The 22,887-nt window shown below is 41.6% G+C and overlaps 1 protein-coding gene across 5 annotated transcripts in view; it reads right to left on the bottom strand.

Annotated features, from left to right (window-relative positions):
* Positions 1-22,887, bottom strand: part of ARHGEF3 (Rho guanine nucleotide exchange factor 3) — a 298,913-nt gene that overhangs the window by 269,458 nt on the left and 6,568 nt on the right. For 2 of the 5 annotated variants that reach the window (XM_006030057.3, XM_025211597.1), the window contains exons 1-2: positions 10,453-10,504; positions 10,035-10,346 (exon numbers count right to left, since the gene is read on the bottom strand). Coding sequence is in view for 3 of the 5 variants with exons in the window: in XM_006030056.2 (XP_006030118.1) it covers positions 10,453-10,552; positions 18,372-18,405 (134 nt within the window). In the remaining 2 variants the exon portion in view is untranslated. Of the gene's footprint in view, positions 1-10,034; positions 10,347-10,452; positions 10,553-18,371; positions 18,419-22,887 lie in introns of those variants that run through there. The other 3 variants (XM_006030056.2, XM_025211595.1, XM_025211596.1) reach the window with 3 other exon arrangements.

Raw genomic sequence — 22,887 nt, 5'->3', positions numbered from 1 at the left:
CACTGGAAGTTTGTGGGCGGGGAGCCAGCGGGAGCACGGGGCCCACACGGGTGTCCCAGGGCCAGTGCCGGCAGGGCCCAGAGCAGGGTGGCAGGAGCACAGGGTCCCACTGCCAGGGGCTCTATGGAGCCAGGCCAGCTCCCCACTCTCCGTGCCGATCCCTGCCAGCCTGTGCCCCGCTTTGGGCCCCACTGGTGCTGGCCCTAGGACATTGCTCCCAAGGCATTGGGATATTGGTCCCAAGATGGTGACCAGGGGGCGAGGCACCTGTCAAAGGGTGGGGCTACCCATGCGGCCCTCGACAGCCTGCCAAAACTGGGTAAGTGGCCCTCCACCCAAAAATGCCCTCCCTGCTTTAAGGGGAGCTCAAGAAGTTAACTAACAAATAATATAAAAAAACAAAACTACAGCATAATATTTATGTCTGTGTATTTAAAGTTCAAGCTAGAGAATGTACTGTATGTGTTTGCTATATAAACCCCATTTGCAGGAACTCTAGGCTCAAAGTCACCAAGCTGTTCTACTACTCATGGTCTCAAATATGTCAGAGCAAAACCTCTTTGAGGGTTAAAAGACTTGACTTCTATTTCTTAATTTAAGATAAGGCTTAGTGGCATAAGTTGCAAGTACGTACAAGTAATTTTGTGTGAAGAAAACATGGCTTAGCAGACTCTTTTGATCCTTCATGTAACTTGCTATATTCTTCATGTAGTTTAAGGACAATAGCAAACATTTCTATTATCACCATAATTTCAGGAATATTTGAACACTTAGATGAAACATGTTTGAGGATGAGCTACAAGGAAAATGCTGTGCTCAGCATTCTTCCTTTTGGACCTGGTAGAGTTCCAAGTTCCTATCTGCCCAATGTGGGAAAGACCCAAAGGCAATGCAGTTCCTGCAGGATCCAAGCCTGTAGGAGAGTTGAAGCCAGAGGAGTATCGCATAGCAACTGACTCCAAAATCATACATCCCCGAATTTCTAGGAATGCAGCCAGTTTCCCCATGTAAAGTTTCCATACCACCTTCTTACTTTCCTGCTAAACATGAAACCTATTCCTGTGAAACATGCAAGAAAACTTCCTAGTTACTTTCTTCAAGTAACTTCGTGCTCTCTGAGTGATTAATTCCCCCCAGCCCTTACCTCCTTGAGCCCTTTTCCTAGTATTTCCGCCTTTAGAAGAAATGGTTGTGATGAAATATAGTACTTAGGGTGGCCATTTGGCACAGAAAAGATACTTTTTTACATTGGAAAATAAGGCCATTAGCATGTAGAGCAATTACAAATTGCATGTAGAGACATGTCAATTCAGGTGAATCCTTTGCATGAGGTACTAAGATATCACCCTAATATAACTGGATACTCCTTTTTAACATAGGGTTGATTTTATAGCTAATTTATGCAAAATCTGAATTCAATGTCCAGGCTGATCTTGTTTCTCATTTTGCTGACAAAGGCTTGAATATCAGTGATGCAACCAAGATCACTGAAATTAAAACTTGACTCAAGTTTACAAGAATTTCTCTCATCTGTTTCTGCAAGAGGCAAGGATTTCTTATGGTGATATCCTGAGCTGGACCAACTGCATAGTTGAGATAAATTTAGACAAACTTTCACGTACGTGATAATCTACATCAGGTCTGACTTTGACAATTCCTGGACCATCATGGCTACAGCATCACTGAAACATTATCTTGTCTATTTGTCATGGAAGATGCTGTTTTACAATATTATTGTAATTCAAACCTTTGATGCAATGGATATTTAATTTGTCATAGATCATAAGAAAGACTAAAGCAACCAAATTTTTATGTACATTATTTAAAACTATTAGTTGAACAACAACCTTTCCCTGAGCACAGAAAAATACAGTAATCTCTGAAGGGACTTGTCCCTAAAAATAAAAGCCAAATCTTACAAGCAAAAACCACGCAATGATATTTTTCTATTATTCTCTCACATATCTAAGTGTCTCATATTTTCTTCTTCTGCAGCAGGTCTTATTAAAAAATAGTTAAAAAACAAGCAGCTAGCTTGAGCTTGAATGACTACAGAGATCAGATTCTAAATCAAAAAGTCTTGTAATATGATTGTGAACATATTCTCTACCTAACACAAAATTCAGAGCATCATTTCATAATACCAGCAGTCAAGGGAATAAAACTGGCACCTGTAGACTCCATCATGTTTTTATAGACTACAAGAACATTTATATCTGAGATGCAAAGGAAAAGCTAAGAAAAGGGCAACTCCCTGAAGCCTTGCTTTACAATTATGCCTAATGATATACCCAGCCCACAGGGGATAATCAAAGAAATCAGGGCAAAAAGGTGTGGGGTCAGGTCAGGAAGAAATCTGAATGAGTTACCTGAACTGGTCCTTGGTTAATCGGACTATTGTAGTCATGTAGAGATTGGACCAGCTTAAGAGGAAATCTACACACTAGAAGTTCAAGACTTGGAAGAGGTTGAGAAGTGGCCATCAACCCGAGAGGAAAGGGGCAGGGTACAGGGGAGGTAGAGCCATGTGGAAGATCAGCTTGACTTATAAGCCAAGAAACAGCTATCCTCCCAGATAGCAATTTCCCATCAAGGCATGGCAGGAAAGTGGGAGGAAGATGCAGTCAGTGTGATCCAACACAACCGGGGAGGGGGGCCGAAGAACACTGACAGCTTTCAGTTAGGCATGCACTATACTTAAAGACAGAGGTCAAAAGCAAGGAGAAAGTACATTACATCATGCCAGCAACTGAAAATCTCCAATTCTCTATGTATTTCTTCTAAAATCAAAGTCATGTCATGTAGCGGCGACACACCCCCATAGGCTCTAAAGCAGGTGAGGGTAAACACCGGGGGGCCCAAAACCCAGAAACCGACCCCCCGAGGGGGGAACGTACCTCTGGCCAGTCCGGCAGCTTAGGAGCCGGGACTGCAGCAGAAGCTGCAGCTGCGGTCACGCAAGCCAGTGTTACGCCAGCTGTTTAAACAGCTGTTCCCCATGCAGGGAACAGCTGGACCAATTGCGACGGCCGGCATGGCCACCGCGAGGAAGTTTAAAAGCCCCAACGGAACCTGCGGGGAGGAGGGGGAGCCAGAGAGGGAGAGAGTTGGCAGGCAGCATGCCCAGCATGCTGAGGCTCCCACCGGGGAAGGGCACAGCCCAACCGGCGCAGCACAGGCAAGTGGCGCAGGGGAAAACTTTGAGCCCCAGCCGGAGACAGAGCAGGGGAAGCACTGCAGCTCCCTGCAGGAGCCTGACCTGGAGAGGCGGGCACCCCCTCTGGAAGAGGCAGAGCAGAGGAGGGGTTTTGAGCCCCCTGTAGACAGCTGGGGAGGAGAAGGCGGCTCCACACCCCACTCCTCTCCAGAAGAATATTTCTTTTGAAGACTACGGAAGGAAAGCTAAATGAGGAAAGGAGGAAAGTCCCAGGGATAGGGAGAAAGGGTCTGGGCGTCAAGACCTGAGGTACACGAGCCGGCTGAGACATTCAGCCAAGTGCTCTTCCCTTGTCCCGAAGCAGACCATGGGCAAGCCCCGCCAGACCAAGGCCAACGTCGGACCATCATGTAACTGGTTGGTGAGTGGATGGGGTGTAGGGGAGGCAGAGCCCCATGGAACATCACGCCAAAACAACTGTGAGTATAGCCGTTGTCGGGAAGCCCCTCTGGGAAGATTTTCACTGAACCCCTCTCTTGATAGTTAACAGCAAAGTCACGGCAGGCGAGTCGAGGGGAGGGGCTACATTACCTGCAAGCTGTATAACCCATCAGGCCCCAGGCATCACATGTCAACTCACAAGCTTCGCAGTAAGTACAGGTTAATTGACATAACACCCACTTGCAAAGAAGGCACAATAGAAAAGGGAGGTATTTTTTCCAAAATTAAGAAACAGAATCAGCCAGATCAGTTGCCTCTAAACCTTTGAGGCTCTTGAATCTTAATTCCTTAAACTCCATTCCATGATACTTTAGATAATGAATGGTAACTTTTCAGGAAACATAAATAGCAGCAGCTTTGATTTTCAGCCTCTCTGTTGTTAAATACAACTTGATTTTATTCATGTATGAATATTACTGCTCTTGCCATTTAGTAATCAAATAGTTAGAGGTCACATCTAAGAAACTGCTAGTGTTACAAAGGTCTTTGTATAATCAGGAATACTGGTACAATAAGCAGAGAGAAAATATATAGACACTATTAAAGCAGTATGAAATACCAAGCTCTGCATTTACACCAAATTAAGTACATGTAGAACACTACTAAAACAGGATGGTACTTTTTAATACCTACTTTGCATTTATGTAAATGACCAAACAAGGAAAACAACAACACGGAATTAAGCCTTTTAATTTAATAGAGGGCTTGTATAAAATGAAATATTACTAAATATATTTTGCAACTAAAGTTCCTTTGCAACTTGCACTTGCTATTTTTTCATAATGGCAGCCTCTAGTAGTCTATGATTTTTAGGAGTTAGAAAATCATTTACAGTCTGCCTCCAACATAAAGCCAAGCAAGTGAACTGTTTGGATGTCCACCAAAACATTAAACAGGAAAGCTGTTTTTTTACCTTTAGGTTATACTTGAAACCAGTGTTTCACTGGTGCCAGGTTTGGGTTTGGGTTCAGCTTTCTAGCACCAGCTTTGTGATTAAATGTAATACTGATGGAAATGACAGGCACCTGAATTGCTTCTAGCCAGATGCAAGGTAAAATAATTCTGACCCAGGACCAACTTTATAGTACTGCATCAGAAGAACAGGCCAAACATGAGGAGCCACCCACTTTCTGGACTTCAGCAAGGCCTTTGACACCGTCTCTCACCCCATCCTAATTAGTAAACTAGGCGACTGTGGCATAGATGCCTACACGGTCAGATGGATTGCAGATTGGCTGAAGGGTCGCACTCAGAGGGTGGTGGTGGATGGATCATATTCGACAGGTGGTGCTGGCCCCTACCCTGGGGATCTTTAAGAAGAGGCTGGATACTTACCTGGCTGGACTCATTTGAGTCCCGTTTTTGTTTTTAGGGTGAGTGGTTTTGTTTGTGTTTTTGGGTTGTTCTCCCGCCCTGGCGGGGGGTCGGGCTAGAAGATCTATTAGGTCCCTTCCGACCCTGAAACTATGAAACTATGAAACTTTTTGGAGGGGCTTTTTTTTTTTTTGTTAATTCCTTGCATTTTTTCCTCTGACTTGCAATTCTCTAGTAGCTTGAAATAAGTAGAGCTTCACAGCTCTACCATATAAGTACCTAAATATGTTAACAAATAAAAATTGGCATGGACATATACTGAAATATTGAGAGGTTATGATGAAAGTGCACGTGTATTTAGGAAAAAGGTAGTGTCCTGAAAGTGGGGAGAGAGTATAGATTCCAGGTAGAGATACAGGAAAATAGGACATGGCCAACTACATCATAGAGATGGGGAGGCAATCAGATCCTATAGGAATTGAAAGGCTTTGAAAATGGTTCATCTTACTGGATAATAAAAGACATCATGAGGACTAGAGTAGGGTGCTCAGACAAGAGATAGCAAGTAAGATGAAAGCAAGTGAGAAAACAGCAATTAGGAAGCTGTGCCTGTCTCAATGTTCTTAATAACAGGACCCACATTGGACCCATGGCCAGGTACAGACATTCTACTTTTATCAGTACAAGTGATCAGAAACTAGTCTATACTTGTAACAGAACAGAAGTTTAGCACACAAAACTGGTCTATACCCAGAGGAGAAGTTTGACACAGACTAGTTTAAAAATGGCTGAAAATGGTTTTAAAATGACAAGTATAAGATTTGCCCTGCCCCTTGCTCCCCCTTTCTCCCTCTCCCCCTACCCCCAGGCAAAGGGCAGATGCGTGTTCTGTTCACTACTGATCTAAACTACACTGCTTACAGAAAACTGCGTAACTTAGATTGATTCCTCTTCAGGCTTTTTGAATGTCTGTACCTAGCCATTTTCCAGGCCATGAAGGATTCCATGCAATACTTTATGCAGTAGAAGTGGCCCTACCTGGTTTTCCTCAGTTACAGCCCCAGTCCATTCCATTGGCAGCAGAAGGAAGAAGCAGAGACAAGATTCAACTTTACTGCAGAAGCAGCTTGGTACAGCAGATAGGCTGGGCTCAAAACTCCCCTCCTCAAGTTTTCTATCGTTTTGCAAAGTTAATGCTGTACACAGTATTTAGCCCACAGAGACATCTAAGCTAAGAAGATACAAACACACTGCAAACTGATTTAAAATGTGGCTGACAAATTGAAGTAAATCATTTTTAAAACAACTCAAGAAAACCAATGCAACTTTCAAGCACAAGCAAAGTCTGAAGTAAGGAGACATTTTCCCTATTTGGTGCTAATGTATTTAATTTGAGGACAGTTCTGGACAGGGTTAGACTGAAAGACACAGCAGTAGATCTTGAGTTTATGCTGATGCCTGAATCTTCAAAATGAAAGAAGAGCCATCCAACTGGCAGCCTAAAGGCTACATGCAGCCACAAGAGGCTCCTGTGCCCACCTGTGGCCTCCCATATTCCCATCCAGCTGTCAACCCTTCTCTTACTATACATGCAGCAGCAGCCAGAGTCTCCAGGCTCCCCGTCCCTCGTCCAGCTCTCACTCCTGCCCCTGGGGTAGTGCTGGAGCCGTTGGTTGCCTGGAGCATGCACATAGCATGGTGCAGCAAGAGACCCTGCAACCAGGGAGCTGAGGGTGGGGGTCAGGGTGGTGCACCTGGGGCAGGAAAAATGGGGGAAGGGGCCATGGCTCACACAGTGGAGTGGACTGAGGTAGGATGGGGTGGAGGAGAGGTTATGGCTAGTACTGGTAATACTGATGCAGCCTGCCAGGCACGCAGCCCAGAAGTTATACAAACCTGGAATACATTATTCACTGCCCATGCAGGAATTAAAATCAGCATGTTGTTCACCACTGGCATTGTTCATTCATCCAGCCTTCATTAGCAGGCATTTTGGTGCCCAGACAGGTCAGTCAAGATATCATTTTTCCTAATTAGCACTCCCACAAGCTGTAACATACAGCCCGCTGAGTTTCCAAAAGCAAGAATCTAATTTAAAAATAGAAGTCATTTTAATTTTCATCCTAGTTAAACATTTCCAAAGTGTGTATCCTACCACTTAAATATCCAGTAGCAGCCGGTATAAATGAGGGCAAACAATTACAAAAAAAGTTGCACCAATTTTGCAGCTTGATTGGTGTACTTGCACCAATAAAAAAAAAGAGTTTTGAAAAAACAAAAAAAGACAAAAAAAGATTTATTTCCTGACGTATTTTTACCACTTCAAAAAGGAAGGATTCTTTTGATTTCCAGATAAATAAGTTTCCTATTTACAACCAAAAATCTAAAGATATAGAAATAGTGCTCCATCCCCTGGGGAAACAACTTGTTCCCATTCCAAATCTTTGATTTGATGGAAAAAGGGCACAGAATGAAAAATGTTAACTACAGCAGAATAACTAAACACATACTGATGAAATCATGTATAGGAATATAACAAAAACAGCATCTATTATAAAGAAAAGGAACACAAACTGACTGATAACGGCCATTATTTTCCGCACAAACCCACAATGAATTATAGGTTTATAACAAATCAACAGCAAAAAGTTAATACAGCCTTTAATGCCTGATGGTAAAGATTCTATTCCTTTACCTCATCCAATATAGTTCTGCAATACAAAGGAGAAATTGGAAAATCATGGAAGAGAAAAAGCATATTTAAACTGTTGTCAAGTAACAATCTCATGATAAAACAATAAAACAATCCAAACCAGTCAGCTGTTAACAGCCTTATATCAAACTTTTGGAAGGGAGGGGTGAGCTTGGCCTAATACAATCAGAAATTTTCACTTGTTTTGGGGGGCATTCCAAGTATGAGGATAGGAAAAAGGTGGAAAATACATTGTACACTTTACTCCTAACTGCTAAATGGATCATACATAAAGACTCCCATATCTGTTTTATTGAAACACAAAGGAATAGTCAGCACTGGTTTCTTTAGAAAGGGTATAACAACATTAATTCACTATTACTTCTTCTTTGCCTCAGTCATATAAAAATGAAAAACCACACTTCTGTAAGTACAGAATGAATGCAATTTATCCTTCTGGCTTCTTTGGCAGTCTGGTTATATGTTCTTGGCATTAATTCATTTGGTTGTTTCTCTTCATGATGAAAGAGCAGCATCAGCATATCCTAACTAAAAGAGGAGTACAACAGCCAGAGAAATTCTGTCCACAGAAAAGGGAAGTCAACAAAAAGTTTCTCATTGTCTTCCAACAGAACTGGAACCATCTCAGTATTTATTCAGTACCTATCTCCTTCGATGAAAATATGAAAAGGGATAATAAAAAGGACTTCAGGTTCAGTGACAGGTTTGTAGATTGAAGCCTCCTCTACACCAGGGGTGGGCAAAATGTAGCCTGCGGGCCAGATGTGGCCCACCAGGCCATTTTTTCCAGCCCATGGGGCCCCTAAAAAAATTTAGAAAATTAATATTTATCTGCCCCTGGCTGTCTGTCATGTGGCCCTAGATGGCTTGCCAAAACTCAGTAAACGGCCCTCTGCTCAAAATAATTGCCCACCCCGCTCTACACATTACAGGTATCCTGCAATTAACTGGTTAACTGTGTAATTACCTAGAGACCAGCTATACATGCAAAGTACTTGCACTTGATCTGAGCCTTCAAAAGGCTGAGACATGATAAAGAGGTCCAACCAGCTATAAAGTTAGACCTCAAAAATGTATATTAACTTTACAGCTGGTTGCTATCGAGCTTTAATTTGCACATATAGCATGGTCTCCCCTACAGCTGGGGCCCTGTCATATAACAGGACTCACTGCCACAGGGGTGCACCTTGCCCAGCTAGGGCTGGGAGTCCTGCAACTGCTGGAGACTCTCGGCCCCAGCAGCTGCAGACTCTGGGTCCCAGCAGCACCCCACAGCTGCCAAGACCCAGAGTCCCACAGATGCAGATGCTGGGTCCCTGGCAGCATGTTTCCTGGTGCCAGGAAACATCTGGGTCCCGGCAGCCACGGACTGCAGCTGTGATTCCCTAGCCTCAGGGCTGCATGAACCTCCCGGGGCTGGGAGATCACTGCACCTGTTACCCGCCCCCCCCTTTCCCCTCCGTCTCACGGCTGCGTGAAACTCCCAGCCTGGGATATCACTGCAACCACTAATCCTAAGCCTCCAGGCTGCGTGAAACTCCTGGGTCTAGGAGATCACTGCAGCCACTATTCTCCAGCATCAGGGATGCATGAAACCCCCAGGGCTGGGAGATCATGGCAGCTACATCTCCCAGCCTTGGGGGTGCATGAGGTGCCCCCACAGCTTGGAGCCCTTTAGCTGAGAAGACTCCCAGCCATGGGAACTCACTTCTTGCTGGGGTATGGGGAGCCTGGGATCAGGTTCCCCCTGCAACAGCAATAAGGCAAGATGAGATCTAATGTTCAACCCCACAACTGCACTTCCTACCATGCACACGAGGCATGGTAAGAGGCATAATTGTATAAATCAGCATTTCTCAACCTGTGGGTCATGACCCAAAACTGGGTTGCAAGAATATATGAAAGGGTCATGAACAAACTTTAAAAATGGAATCTCCATTAAAGGAGGAAAACGTAGGAAACTGTGGTTTTCCCTTGCAGCCTGCCAGAGTTCCAGCCTTCAAGGGGCTGCTTGGGACCTGCCCCATGCCCCACACACCCACCCCTACCCCACACACTGGGGATCTGGGGGTGGGCAGCAGCAGGTTAGAAGTGAGGGGCACTGGGTTGGGACTGGCCACTGGTGTTTACAAGTGGGTCCTGGTAAAAAAAAAGGTTGAGAACCACTGGTGTAGATCACGCATTAAATCCCACTGAGACTTTGCCAGCAATCTTAGTCATCCTTCAAACACTAGTATTTGCTAATATTTATCTAAGAGTATCATAATTTCCCCTATATATAGAATAGCAGTTACCAATGGGAATTCTAGGAAAATGTTGACTTTAATTATTTTATTTCCTCTTTCTTACCATCTGACATTAGAGGAAGACCACAAACTACTTCTTCCATAGAATTCCCGTCACCTGGGCAGTTGCTCAGTGATCCATCATCCATAGTGTAGATAGGATTTATAGTCAATGACAAAACTAAAAAACTCCATGAATTAAATTATGGAGCTGTTGAAGTCAATAGTTTTACTGTTAATTTCAGTGGGACCAAAATATTACCTACTATTTCCCATTGCCAAATCTCCAAACCATCTAGTGCTAAGGTCAGCTACTGTAAAATAAAAGAACAAAACCAAAAACTTCTCCCCGCTTTTCATGTTCTACTGCTAGAACCTGAAGAAAAAGGATAGAATCAAGGTTAATTTTTTTTTTAATTCTCTCTCATTGTTATATTTCATTAACTTCTTGGAAAATTAAAAATAAAAGATAGGTTTCTTACCAAATGTTTTTTTCTCCCACTTCTGCTCGGGCACATTGATTCATTACTATAGGTTTATTCATTATGGGTGCTGGGCTACTGCCATTCATCATCTTTTTTTCTAAAGACGAATAAAAATTGAGTAATTAAAATTACAGGTGAAATATTGAATGTTTATGAATATTTAGAAAAAAAACAAGTCACTCAAAACTTCAGAAGAGGATTTTATAAACACATCCCATCTCCTTTAATCACTTGAGCAATCTTCAAGTAAATCAAAGGGATTCATTACTTGAATACACAAAGCACAATTTGGCCCTTCTTTAGCTAGAGTTGCAGAAGCCAATAACTGCCTTTTGTTTATCTATCTGAATATGTGACAATACAGTTGATGTTACCAAGATTGTGCCTGGAATTAGGCGTAGCACAGTAGCAACCAGGGCTAACATACTTCTTGAGTAAGATCCTTAAGAACACGGGTGGATCAACTTTGAAATTTCAAATATTTAAAAATTTAAGACATCTTCAGCAAATCATTTTTTTTAAAGCCAGATTTCAGCCCTAAACTGATAAAGTACTCCTTGCAGAGATGAGGTTGAAGTCACTCCCAGCAACATTAAAATTAATTATACAGCATAATTATACTTAAATGTTGACAGTACTAATTTCTAAGTTGCAATGTTTCTAGTAGAAACTTATAGCCAAATCTGCTCCAAGTTAATGGTTTTCATCTGATAATTACAAGTATAAACAAGATCCCAACTATATGACAGAGGAAATTAATTATTTATTGGTAACATATCCACAATACTAATGTAAGCTTTTCTGCAACTGCTGCTCATTTTCTTAAATAAATCAAGTAGCATAATATTAAATGCTTGTAGCCATCAAAATTATTCTGTTTATCTTGAACAAGCTCTACATTTGATAAGATTCAGCCTACAAATGCATCAGACTAAACAGTGTTTACTTGAACAGTACAACAGTGTTCAGGGTCAGTTGCATACTAATGAATTAAAACAAACTACTAGATTGTGAGCCACCAGAAAATAAGAAAAATGATCTGTGATTACCTACAGTTTCCTTTTTTTTTCTTTAAGTAATAGACCACAGATCTAATAGTAAAACCAGACTTGACAGTCATGGGCAGCAGCAGCAAAAGGTTCTTGCCACCTTTTATCTGTATCCCCAGTAGCAGACAGATCAGCCAGACCTGCCTAGGAGTGTACAGTTCTGAGGAAAATACCAACCTTTATCTCAGTTTTCTGACTAACAGTTGGGCACAGTAATGCATTTGTCTAATTCCCAGCTGTGTCTCCGAGCTTCATTTGACTTTCAATGGACAATATTTCCTCTGTTTCTCCTTCCCACTTGAGGCATTTGTGCCACAATGCCAGTTAGGCAGAAAGTTCCTAAAACTGAGGAATAACAGAAGGCCTTGAGGCTAAAGGAAAGGCCTGTTCCTGCTTCACGCCCCGCTCTCTCCATCCAGTCTGTCTCACCGAGTAGTTCACCAAGCTCAGCAGGGAATGGATAGCTCTGTTACTGTCACCTCAGCTACACCATCTCATCCCAGCAGGGAAAAAGGAAGGCAGCTCTAATATCTTCCATCTGCCTGTGGGGAGCGATGCCAAAGGGAAGTACACTGGTTGGCAAATTATCACTACATTTCCAAGGTCTATACTACTAGCCATGCTCCCAGTCCTGACCACAGTACTTAGCCACCTCTTCCTTCTCCAATTTCCTTGTGCTGTGGATTGACAGCACTGGATACCTCTAAAGAATAAAGTAAAAGGACTTCACATCTAGATCCATCACCCTGCTGCCACCTCTGTAACAAACCTCTCTGTAACAATCCATACCGATACCCAAGACTGGTGCCTGCTGGAGTAATTCAGACCCTTTGACCAAAAGGACTTAATTTTCAAACTCTAGGACTTTGCTTGAGTGATACTTTATTTAAGGGCATGGAAATTGCCAGCCACTTGAAATATTTTTGGATCAATGTCCAAACTCAAATTTGTTCTGAAGCAGGATCAGAGAAACAAATTTGCAATGCTGTATCTGTAAAGGCTCAGCAGCAGGAACCTGGAACCACTAGTTGCGAAACCATGAGCCTTTAGACTCTGAGCTAACCCTCTCCCCCACTATATTAGCTAGGCTGCAGTAGGTTATTCATAAAGGGGCCCAATATGTTTAGTGGGAAAACAAAACACAGTGCTGAGTGAGCATAACTAGTAGGCTCAGCTATTGACCAGATGAGATGTATGGGTATTGGAACAAAAAACTCGAAGCGTCTTGAAAACATTCAAAGAGGTTCCATTTCAGCCTTTTACTGCTTTGAGTCCAAGTTAAATGTTTCCAACTTTTTTGACCCAGAATAGGAAATGACCTAGGTAGCCATTTGATTCAGTGAAAAGTTAAGTCAATTCAGGTTTGGGAGGGAGGAGAGAGGGAGTTTGGCTTTTGTCCTAGAGAAAAAATAACTCAAGCCCCTAATAAACCCAGGACTACAGGTAATGAAGGGGATGAAAGCAAGATGTGAAAGATACAAGTTGGAAGGATATGAAGGGGGAAAAGAAGAGGCAATGAAGGAGGAGGGATTCCGCTGCTGCTCCATAATCAACCACCAAGGAACACTTAGGTGTGCTGCAAAGACAGTCTGTTGTGGTTACTTGCCCCCACTGTAACTGGGCCCCTCCAGTGCAGTGGGAAAGGAAAAAGGGACCCTAGCTAGGTTACATGTACAGTACATGTGATCCAAAATCTTTCCAACATTCCCCTTTAGGATTTGCATAAACATTCAGGGCCACCTGTACTGTGGAAATCAGACATGGACCAAATGGGAACAAAATTATATAAATCTACATGTTGAACTGTTCTGTAAATACAAAGCACACCTAACAACAAAACAATTCAAACATGGTGCATGGTTTCTGCAACATTTCCAAAGATAAAACAGTGAATAAATGTGGAAACGGCATGTTTCTATATGACATGCTTCTATATGACATATTTTTCTAGCTTCCTCTGACCTCAATGAGGCCCAACATATGAAAATAGTTGTTTTCAACTACCAACTCAAGGTTTTCCAATCCTAAGAATGAAGTTCTTGAGAAGCTCTGATGAGTGAGGGTCTATTCTGCATTCCTTGTGAAGAAGTAGATTTGTCTGCTGGATGCTAAAGCACCTGAGGCCCTAAAGATGCTCTCTAAATAGATGCTTGATGCAAGGCAACAGGGGGGAGTGCTGGCCACCAAGTGAGTCCATGTCAGCAGACCAGCATTTCATCTTGAAAAACATCACTCCAACTGTCTACAGTGACAAACTTCTTCTTCAGAATGAACAGAGGAAACATTCCTAAATCCTGTAGCTAGAGACAGAGGGAAGGGGGTGGGAATCCCTCCTTGCTACAGCATTTGCTGCAGTGCTGCTTCCGGGTAGTTGTGGTGCCTTGGAAGATCACAGGCAATGACCTTAGCCACTGCATGCATCAGACTTTTTCAAAGGCCATATTCTTGTTTCCTTGTTGCCCATGGTAGCTCTGGATCATAAGTCTAAGTATGTTGCTACACAGTGTATTCGTTTCTCCTATGCTGATCAGAAGATAGTGATTTTCTAGAAGAAAAGACAGCATGGATTTTACCAGGGGTTTAACCGGTTCACAGCACAGGGTGTGCACAAGTCCGCAGCAAAGGAGCTACTTGTGGATTCCTTACATCAACCTCCTGACCAGCTTTGCAGCCTTACCAAAATGTCAGAAGAAATTATTTAGGTTCCATCTATGCAGCCAATAGAAGGGTGATAACCAGAGACTAATTTCTGTTTGTTCTCGCCTGGATCAATATACAGAGAATGCTACCATTGCTCCCCTCTTTCAGAAAAATCATTCTGACAACAAATGCTCAAGAACTTCTGGATTGTACCTTCTATCATTACACTGAATACAGAGACAGGCTAAGAACAATCTGCAACAGAGTACATTCTAAATGATTTAAAATTAAAATAAATATATACAACTTTTTCCATGTAAAAAATAAACAAATTTACTTGAAATGTTTGTGCAACAGAAAGCATCACTCACCAGAAAACTTATTTAAACTTGTTTCATGATGCGGGTTTTAAATTAAGACTAAGCTTTTTCCTGATGTGTCGAAAAATGTTTTTAAGAATATATCCCTTTAGAACATAAATACTACATAGCACATTTTAGCATAATGTAAGCTAAATCCACCAACGCAAGATTTTGCTTTATAATACAACACTTTAATCTGCAAGGTTGAAATACAAACCTTATTCCCAAAAACCATTATACAGTGCTAATATAATAAGAATTATTTAATGTAAGGAAGCTTTGCAAAACCAGTCCAGGCAGAAAAACACACTACTGCCAGATCCCTCTTTCAAAAATTAGTGTCCAACTCACAGGTACTGTACATGCTGAAGCTTGAAGAGAGTAAAAATAAATCTACCGTCCCTCCTCTTAACTTGAGCTAGATGCCAAAGTCTAAATCAAAGGCATTAAAGGTAAACTGGCTAAGAAATAATGGTCTTCCTTGCCCTCTTTGTGTATTGAACCTTGACTACTCCAGAAAAAGTAAAACTACTTACGTTAATTACATTATGGACTATGCTCTACTCTAGAATAAAATATGACATAGACAAAAAACAAGACATGAAAAAGAAAGCTTAAAATGACAACTTTAGACCGCTAACTCATGGCAGTTTTGCTGCTGAAAGCAGGGGAGATTTGCACCCTATAGGCTAAATCAGCAATGCATAAGCTTTTATAAGCAGCAGCTTACAACTACAGCAACACAGCATCTGATGAATGAAGTCTTCCAGAGATGAGTGTCTCAGAGGAACATCCATATGTGTTAAACTGACAAGGAAAACTTATTATGCTGTTTTTCTTCCCCTGCTTCCTACAAAGAGTTCTGTACTGAATTATGTAGACTTCTGGTACAAAACATTCACTTATATCTGGGCACCAGCATCTTATTAATTCAAACTCTACTGCTGAACTCCAAAAGTTAAACATTAAATTCAAACTCTACTATAATGAGTAGGATGCAGTTATGCAACAATTAAGTCATTCGGCCTGGTACGACAGTTGCATGAAACAAGGAAGTATTCTCCACCTTGTACATACATAAATATAAACAGAGCATGGGCAGGCAGGATGGAAGGTCTATTATATTCAATGGGAAAAAAATGCTGCAATAGAAGGGCATTGTAAATGTCATCCCTGAAAATGATTCTACCACTAGCATGTGAAATGTCAAATTACTCTCTGACACTGTACAACTAGACTTTTTTCAGGGGAAGAGTGGTATAGCATAAAGGAGCAGGGAAAGTGGTTTGATTAGACTCAACTGCTTGCTTCCCCATATTTGTATATATTTTTAATCTAAACTTCCATAGCAGCTTTACACTGCAAATATATGCCTTACAAGAATTTGGAGAAACACAAATAATGTCTGCAGTCTCATAACAATAGCAGGTAGTTCGGATGTTTTTCAAAATTTCTGTTGTTTTCTCCTTGTTCCATATACTTAGGGGACTGGTTTGAATTTAATAAAATGGTTGAGTGGTAATATGAAATGTCTAAATTTTTCCGAGATCTTATACTTTATTATTGAGTAACACTGTAATCCAGCTAAACAAAATGAATCATGTTTCTTTACAACACATTTGGGACAGTGCTGCTTGAGAAACAAAGTAGTTGTCTTTGTAGAGTAATTGTTTTTGTAAACCTCAAAATAGTCTTTGAAATTTCCAAACACTTCTAGATTCAGTTGATCTGTCCTGAAGAAAATATGTATTAAAAAGGGGTGTAGGTTGTAGTTTATCACAATTACTACACCCCACAACAGAGCCATCAGCATTCCCAGATCTTACGGCTGCACCTCCAGAAATGTAATCTCTCTCATTCAATGCACCAAATGCCCTGATGGAAAATACGCAGGAGAGACCAAACAACAACTGAGCACCAGAATGAACGCACACCGGAAATCTATCAGAGACAGGAATTCCCAATTACCTGTGAGGGCACATTCTCACAAGAAAACAGCTCTCTCTCCAATCTCTCAGTCCTGATCCTCAAAGGAAACTTACACAACACTTCCCAGAGACAAGCCTATGAACTCCACTTCATCAACCTCCTGGATACTAAAAATCATGGACAAAATATAGACATTGGATTTATGACACATTATAACCTGCCTCACATCTGACTCCACAGGTACCTCTCCACTATTCATCCCTCTTCTCTCTCCCCCTCCCCAGCCTCTCTCTCACCCATTGACTCCTGAAACTACATTTTCACTGACTGCCTGTCTGTCTTGTGTGCATAGCAGCCCGGCCTCTGGCTTCTTTACTTTTCATTCCATCCAGGAGGAGCACACACCAACTGCTGAAACTTCCTCAGCCTGACGAAGGGTTTTTGAACCCAAAAGCTTGCTTAATAATTTTTTTCCAACTATTTAAGTTGGTCTAATAAAATATATCAGATTCCCCCAAAGAACCTTGTCTGCCTAAGTATTAAAATGCTTTTCTGGACTGTGGGGAACTATAACTTAAAGAGGCACTGGCCACCTTGAACCCTTCATTGTGTTGGGTAGTAGCTCATGTTTTGCCGAGCTGCATGGTTAGAACTCATGCTGAACAAAGCAGACCTCTCTCACTCTTTTTGGCTCTGAGCAATTACCGAACATATGTTTCTAGAAATAAAAAGATCTATATCCACAGAATGGAAAAACAGAGCAGTTAGAGGCCCCAGGGTTGAAATTTTCTGGAAATATGGAAGACAACATGGAAAAAAGGTCTGACCAGCATTTCACCCCATCTGCAAGCAAGGAACAACAGCAGCAAGGATGACAAAAAGAAACTTTATTTCTGGAAATAACGTTCTGAAATGTTTTATATATTTAATAGTTCTCAGGTGATTCAGGCAGGACAGGCTAACCAGGAAACTGTATTATAGAATATTAAGCATACTGTACATCATGTAAAACAAAAAAAAAAAGAGAAATGGGTATTTAAACTGAAAACACTGTTTTGTATGGGGGGGGGGGGGGCACCTAGATTCTCATGAGAGACCAAACCCAATTGAAATCTGAGACAAAACACTCAAGAGGGATGACTGGAAGAGATAGAATTAACTGTCCACAAAACAATTAAATATTGCCAAGAAAAGGAAGTCATAAAGTCCAAAATGAAGGTTTCTACAGGATAGTGCATGGTCTGACACTGCAGACACAAACAATCCAAAAGTATAGGCACAAGAGAAAGGTGAGTAGAGCTCAAACAGAGGAAAGGACAGGACAGGAGAAAGAACAGAGGAAGGAAGAAAGAACAGAGGAAAGCAGACACTAAAAGAAAGGAGCATTTAGGGTTGCAGTACTATAGTAACCACTACAAGTCAAGAAAACGTCTAGATACAAAACAAATTACGAGAACTGTGATGGATTACATCAGCCTACAAAAGCTTGCACGTGTCAGCAAAGCGTGCACACCACAGACAAGGAGGCCACACCTCACTGGCGATGACTCCACTAGCTCAGAAGAATTCTGAATTCTTCACAGGAACAATGGACGGCATCACAGCAGATGACTGGACTATCAACATGAAAGCATCTGGGATGCACAAGTAACCTTTATTGGAGTACAAATCATATTGGGCCTGTAATCTCATCAAGAGAATATACTCATTGGAGGGACAGAAGACCAAAACATTTAAGGAAAAAAAAAAAGATTTGTGGATACCCTTCCAGGGACAGCAGAACGCTCAACAAAATGTAGAATATACTTGAAAGACAGACTGACCCACAATTCATGTCCATAAGAAAGTTCTTTTGCCTAAAGCAGATACTAAAAAAAGAGCTAGATTAATTGGTCTGGGAATCACAAAGCAAGCGGAAGATCCAGAGTGTGCTTACCTGTCCTCACAAAAGAAAAAATGAATGGATCCATCACTTAGGTAGAGACTCCAAGGAACTAAATAAGTAGGATATTTTCCACCACTTCTGAAGAAAAGAATTCTGAGAGTGCTGACTAATGCTAAATATTTTTCTACGCCCAATGTGTCAGCAGCATTCTGGCAGCTGCCCTAAGCCATAACAAAGCACAGAACACTTTCCTCAGGCTGCCATTTAGGTTGTATTCAATATCTGAGAAGTTTCACCAGAATACGTAAGAAATTTCTGGTGGAAGAGAAGATACTTAAGTTTACGAAGATAATGTTTCAATCTGCTGAAACAATAGAAAAGCATGACCAATGGTCTGAGCCGTCTGGGAAGGATTAGAGTTGCTGAGTGAAAGCTAAATAAAAATTCTGTGCAATTAGAGCAGCAAGCTTGAGAAATGAACAAAGCAAAGCGCACAAGCAGCTCATCACCAACATGCCTGGTGGAATGGTGAACTGTGTAGAGATGTTTTAACCCAGATGCCCAAACAAACACTCCTATTATGCATATATATCCAAAGGACACAGGACACAAACCTTACAAGAGTTTAACAAACTGAAGGAAGCATTTAAAGCAACACCGGTTCTGAAAAAATATGATAATACGTAAATGCAAAACTAAATTATTCCCACATACTTCCAAGGATGGTACTGGCAGTTCTTTTATAAGAGGATGGTCAAGACTGCAGACCAGAGGCTTATATATCATAGGCACTTACAAACTTTCCATCCCCCCTGAAAATCAATATATTCAAATAGAGAAGGAAGCTTTAGCTCTGATCCACGGTACTTTTTCTTTTTTCTCTTTGGAGGAAGGGGTGGGCATGTGGGGGATACCAGGCTTAACTAAAACTGACTTTAAGCTATTTACTGTTGCCCTGGCTCTATAAAGAACACAATGTTACTTTTTTGCACAAAAAATATATGATATGCAAACTAAAGATAGACCCAAAAGCCTTGGTAGTTGCAAACAATCTGTAGATGACTGGTGCTCATTTTTTTGTCCAGTGGGCCAGATGGGCAGTGCCCAGGCTATCCATGGGCTGGATACAGCTGATGGTCCAAATCTGGCACAGGGTGGTTGCAGAAGGGCGGCATTCAGCCACACAGAGGAGGGGCAAGAGGCATCCTGGCTCCAACCTGGGCCGGGGGGGGAGCCAGCAAGTGAGAAGGCACAGCCCAGCCCCAAAGGGGAACTGTGGGGGAAGGGGGCGTAGTCCAGCCTCATCCAGCTGCGGGAGGGGAGAAGCGGGGCATGACTTGGCCCCAACCTGCTACATGGGGTCGCAGTTTGGGAATTTGGCAATGGGGGAGGGTGGCCATATTTATTGCCACCACTTCCCTGCCACAAATTTCGCAATCCATGGATGCCCCACAGGTCAGATACCTATGGCTCTGCAGGCCACATTTGGCCCACGGGCCAGAGGTTGAGCACCCCTGCTCTAGATCATTTGACAGCAGTATAGTAGAAGAAAGACCAGAGTTAAACAATGTGCATGTCAATCTGATCAAAAAAGGCCCATCTAATTAAATGTGGATTGTAATGGAAATTGTAAGAGCGACTGCTAAGAACCTGCTTAAAGTACCTTGAGTTATTATTGGCACAACCTGAGTTTTACTATACAAAATACTTTGAAACTCACATTAAAATACATTCCTTTAACTTTTTAGTTAATTAATCTACTTCAAGTCCAACTTGCCTGAATATTTGTGCAGTTATAAGATTTTCTGGATCAGTGGGTAGATAGTAGAGAAACCTGGGTTATTCTACCCTAAAAACTAAATATCCTTTATGCAAAAATCACAGAATTAAAAATGGTTCCTACCTTTCATTATAACAAAAAAAATGCTTGAAAGCAATAACTCTATTGGTTCAAATATTCAAAATCAAATGAAAAAAACAAAACCCATTACTTTTTAAAGATCTTATCATTAACATTTGGAGTTGGCAACACTGGAAGTTGTCCAATTCCCTTTCAGTTGGCACAAAGGAAATGTAAATACAGTAAAACAAGTATGGTTCTATTGTGGAGAAAGGGACACAAGCCTGTGCATGACAGTAATGTAAAATTGGTAGGAATGGAGTAATCAGAAAACCTAAAACTGCTTCAGAGTTACCAACTCTGAAGCTGCAAGCAGGTCCTGGCAACTTAAAATGGTTTATTGAGATTTAGGAGAATTAGTCAATCTCCTGTATCCACAACAGATTTCCTTACATAAAAATCTTTTTTCTCGATTTTGTTTTGTTAAGGAAATGTGCATGCAATCCATCAGGCTAAAAACCGTTTTGTTCTACTACTTTTTACTCATGCAAAACTCCATCAAAATAAGGAGTTCATAAGTGAGCCCACAATGAATGTAATATAATGCTAAAGACTTGTATTTCCTATCAGTCCTCCTTCAATCTCTGCTTTACATTTTCCAGTATTTTCTGATACACTGTATTCCACTTTTCTACTTCTCTATTTTTCACTAAAATACTAGTTTGCTGAAGACCGATCTTGTACATTTGTTCAAAAAAGCAACTGCCAATTTTTTTTGTTTGAAAGGAGGAGCTAAAATAAAATCCCTCAGTATAGGACTAATTACTACTTTTCCTGAAAAAGAATAGCACCAATAAAATAATCTGCATCTACCACAAAGAAAAATAAGTGTGTGGGGGTGGCGGAGGGAGGGGTTGAGTTACCAAAGTGATATCTCTTATTTTCTCAGTCAAAAACCCTTGCATCTGCAAAGACACATTACCAATTCTTTACTAAATGTACAGATCTCTTACATATCTAATTTCTACTGAACTATTGAGCTTACAATTCTGCTGCCTTCTACTCTCACTTCCCCACAACAGTAACAGGCAAAACAAGTTACATTTTGACAGCATTTGCAGGTTCTAGCAGCGTGTTGCCTTAAGCAAATAGCTTGTCAAAGGACAGATTTGAAGTTTGTGTAATGAAATAAAGCAGTTGCTTCAACATTAATACTGTAAACAATTGTCTATCCAAACCCTGAATAAACAGTTTTCAAATATTTTGCAGTAGTTGCCAAACATGCTAATACCATCTAAGAAGAATTTTTCCAACTATTTGCATTGGTCTAATACAAGATATCAGATTTACACAAAGAATCTTGTCTGCCTATGTCCTTAGACCAACACAGCTACAGCCTATACCCCTTCATACCATTAACGCACTTGGCATAACTTATTTTAAAACTAGGCCCTTCCAACAAGATACTTAAGATAAATTAAAAGAAGCTCTTATAGTAGTATGTGGTAGAAAAATCCCTCAAGTGACTGGCAGTGCTGGGAGATTTCACATTGCACAATCTCTTTGATGCAAGATTAGTATACCGTGAGGATTTCTCATGCACTATAGTTATTATTCCAAATAGCTTCTGACTGCAGTCTAACATATGCAGCACACCATTATTTAAGCTCCTTGAAGTTCAGTTGCAATAGCAGCCATACAGCTTTTGAAATATGTATCTACTGCTCAAAAGAACCCAGCTGATTTAGTCCTTTTTTTTTAATATATACTTTCTATGTGCTTTTCCTCGTTCCCCATACTTTTCAGACCATGTAAGTCTCAGCATATATCATCAGCTCTGTTCCACTGAGGGGATCAGATAAGTTCTATATAAAGTATAAAACTGCATGCGTGTCGATAAAGACAATCATAACAATGTACTGAAACAGACGGCTCAGAAAACTACACAGCGCACAAAATTTGTCACTCCTAGGTCATCATCAGCTCAGATCTGGCCCAGGGTTAATAGTAACAGTTTTTCAGTCACTATACAACACATGCATGGATAACAAACGCATAGTCTTAATGTAGCTCTTACTGACCAGCTTACTTACCCTATAAAATAAAATCTCTACAATAGGGCCTGTTATTGGCAATTGCATTAGACCCAGAGGAAAGGACTGGGCCCCCAAATGTAACAATTTTGTAACCTAGAGCACAGCTGTCCAACTGGTGACCTATGGGCAGCATGTGGCCCCCCAGGGGTTAAACTGTGGCCCCTGCGTTCCTGGGCCAGATGCAGCTCCCCACTTTGCTCTCTTGCTATTGCTGTCAGAGTCCTTGGCCACCACCTCCCTCCTCCAGCTTCCACTGCTTGTCCCCCTCCCTGGGAGTGGGGTAGGGTGGGGTGGCCTGTGTGGCTGACGGAGGTTGTGGCTAGAGGGCTCAGGAAGACCTGGGGACTCCACATGGCATCTACACCAGTGTGGTGCAACAGGAGTTGCTTGCCAAGTACAAGAGAGAACCACATGACGATTAGACACTGCATTTTGCATCCACTCATACAAGGGGGCTACGTGCTGCAGCACATATACACATCAGAGCAATGGGGGCTTGCGGTGCACATCAGGACTCATACAGTATGGTGGGGGGGGACTCACTTGGCACATCGGGGGCTCATGCAGTACATGGACAGGGAAGGGAGATGTGACATAACAAGAAATGTGCAGCATTGGGGGGGGGGGGGGG

This window comes from Alligator sinensis, unplaced genomic scaffold, assembly GCF_000455745.1.
Source record: "Alligator sinensis unplaced genomic scaffold, ASM45574v1 scaffold1308_1, whole genome shotgun sequence".
In the NCBI taxonomy this organism is placed as follows: Eukaryota; Metazoa; Chordata; order Crocodylia; family Alligatoridae; genus Alligator; species Alligator sinensis.
The sequence above is the reverse complement of the archived record's forward strand: the minus strand, read 5'-3'. Positions and strand labels throughout refer to the sequence as shown.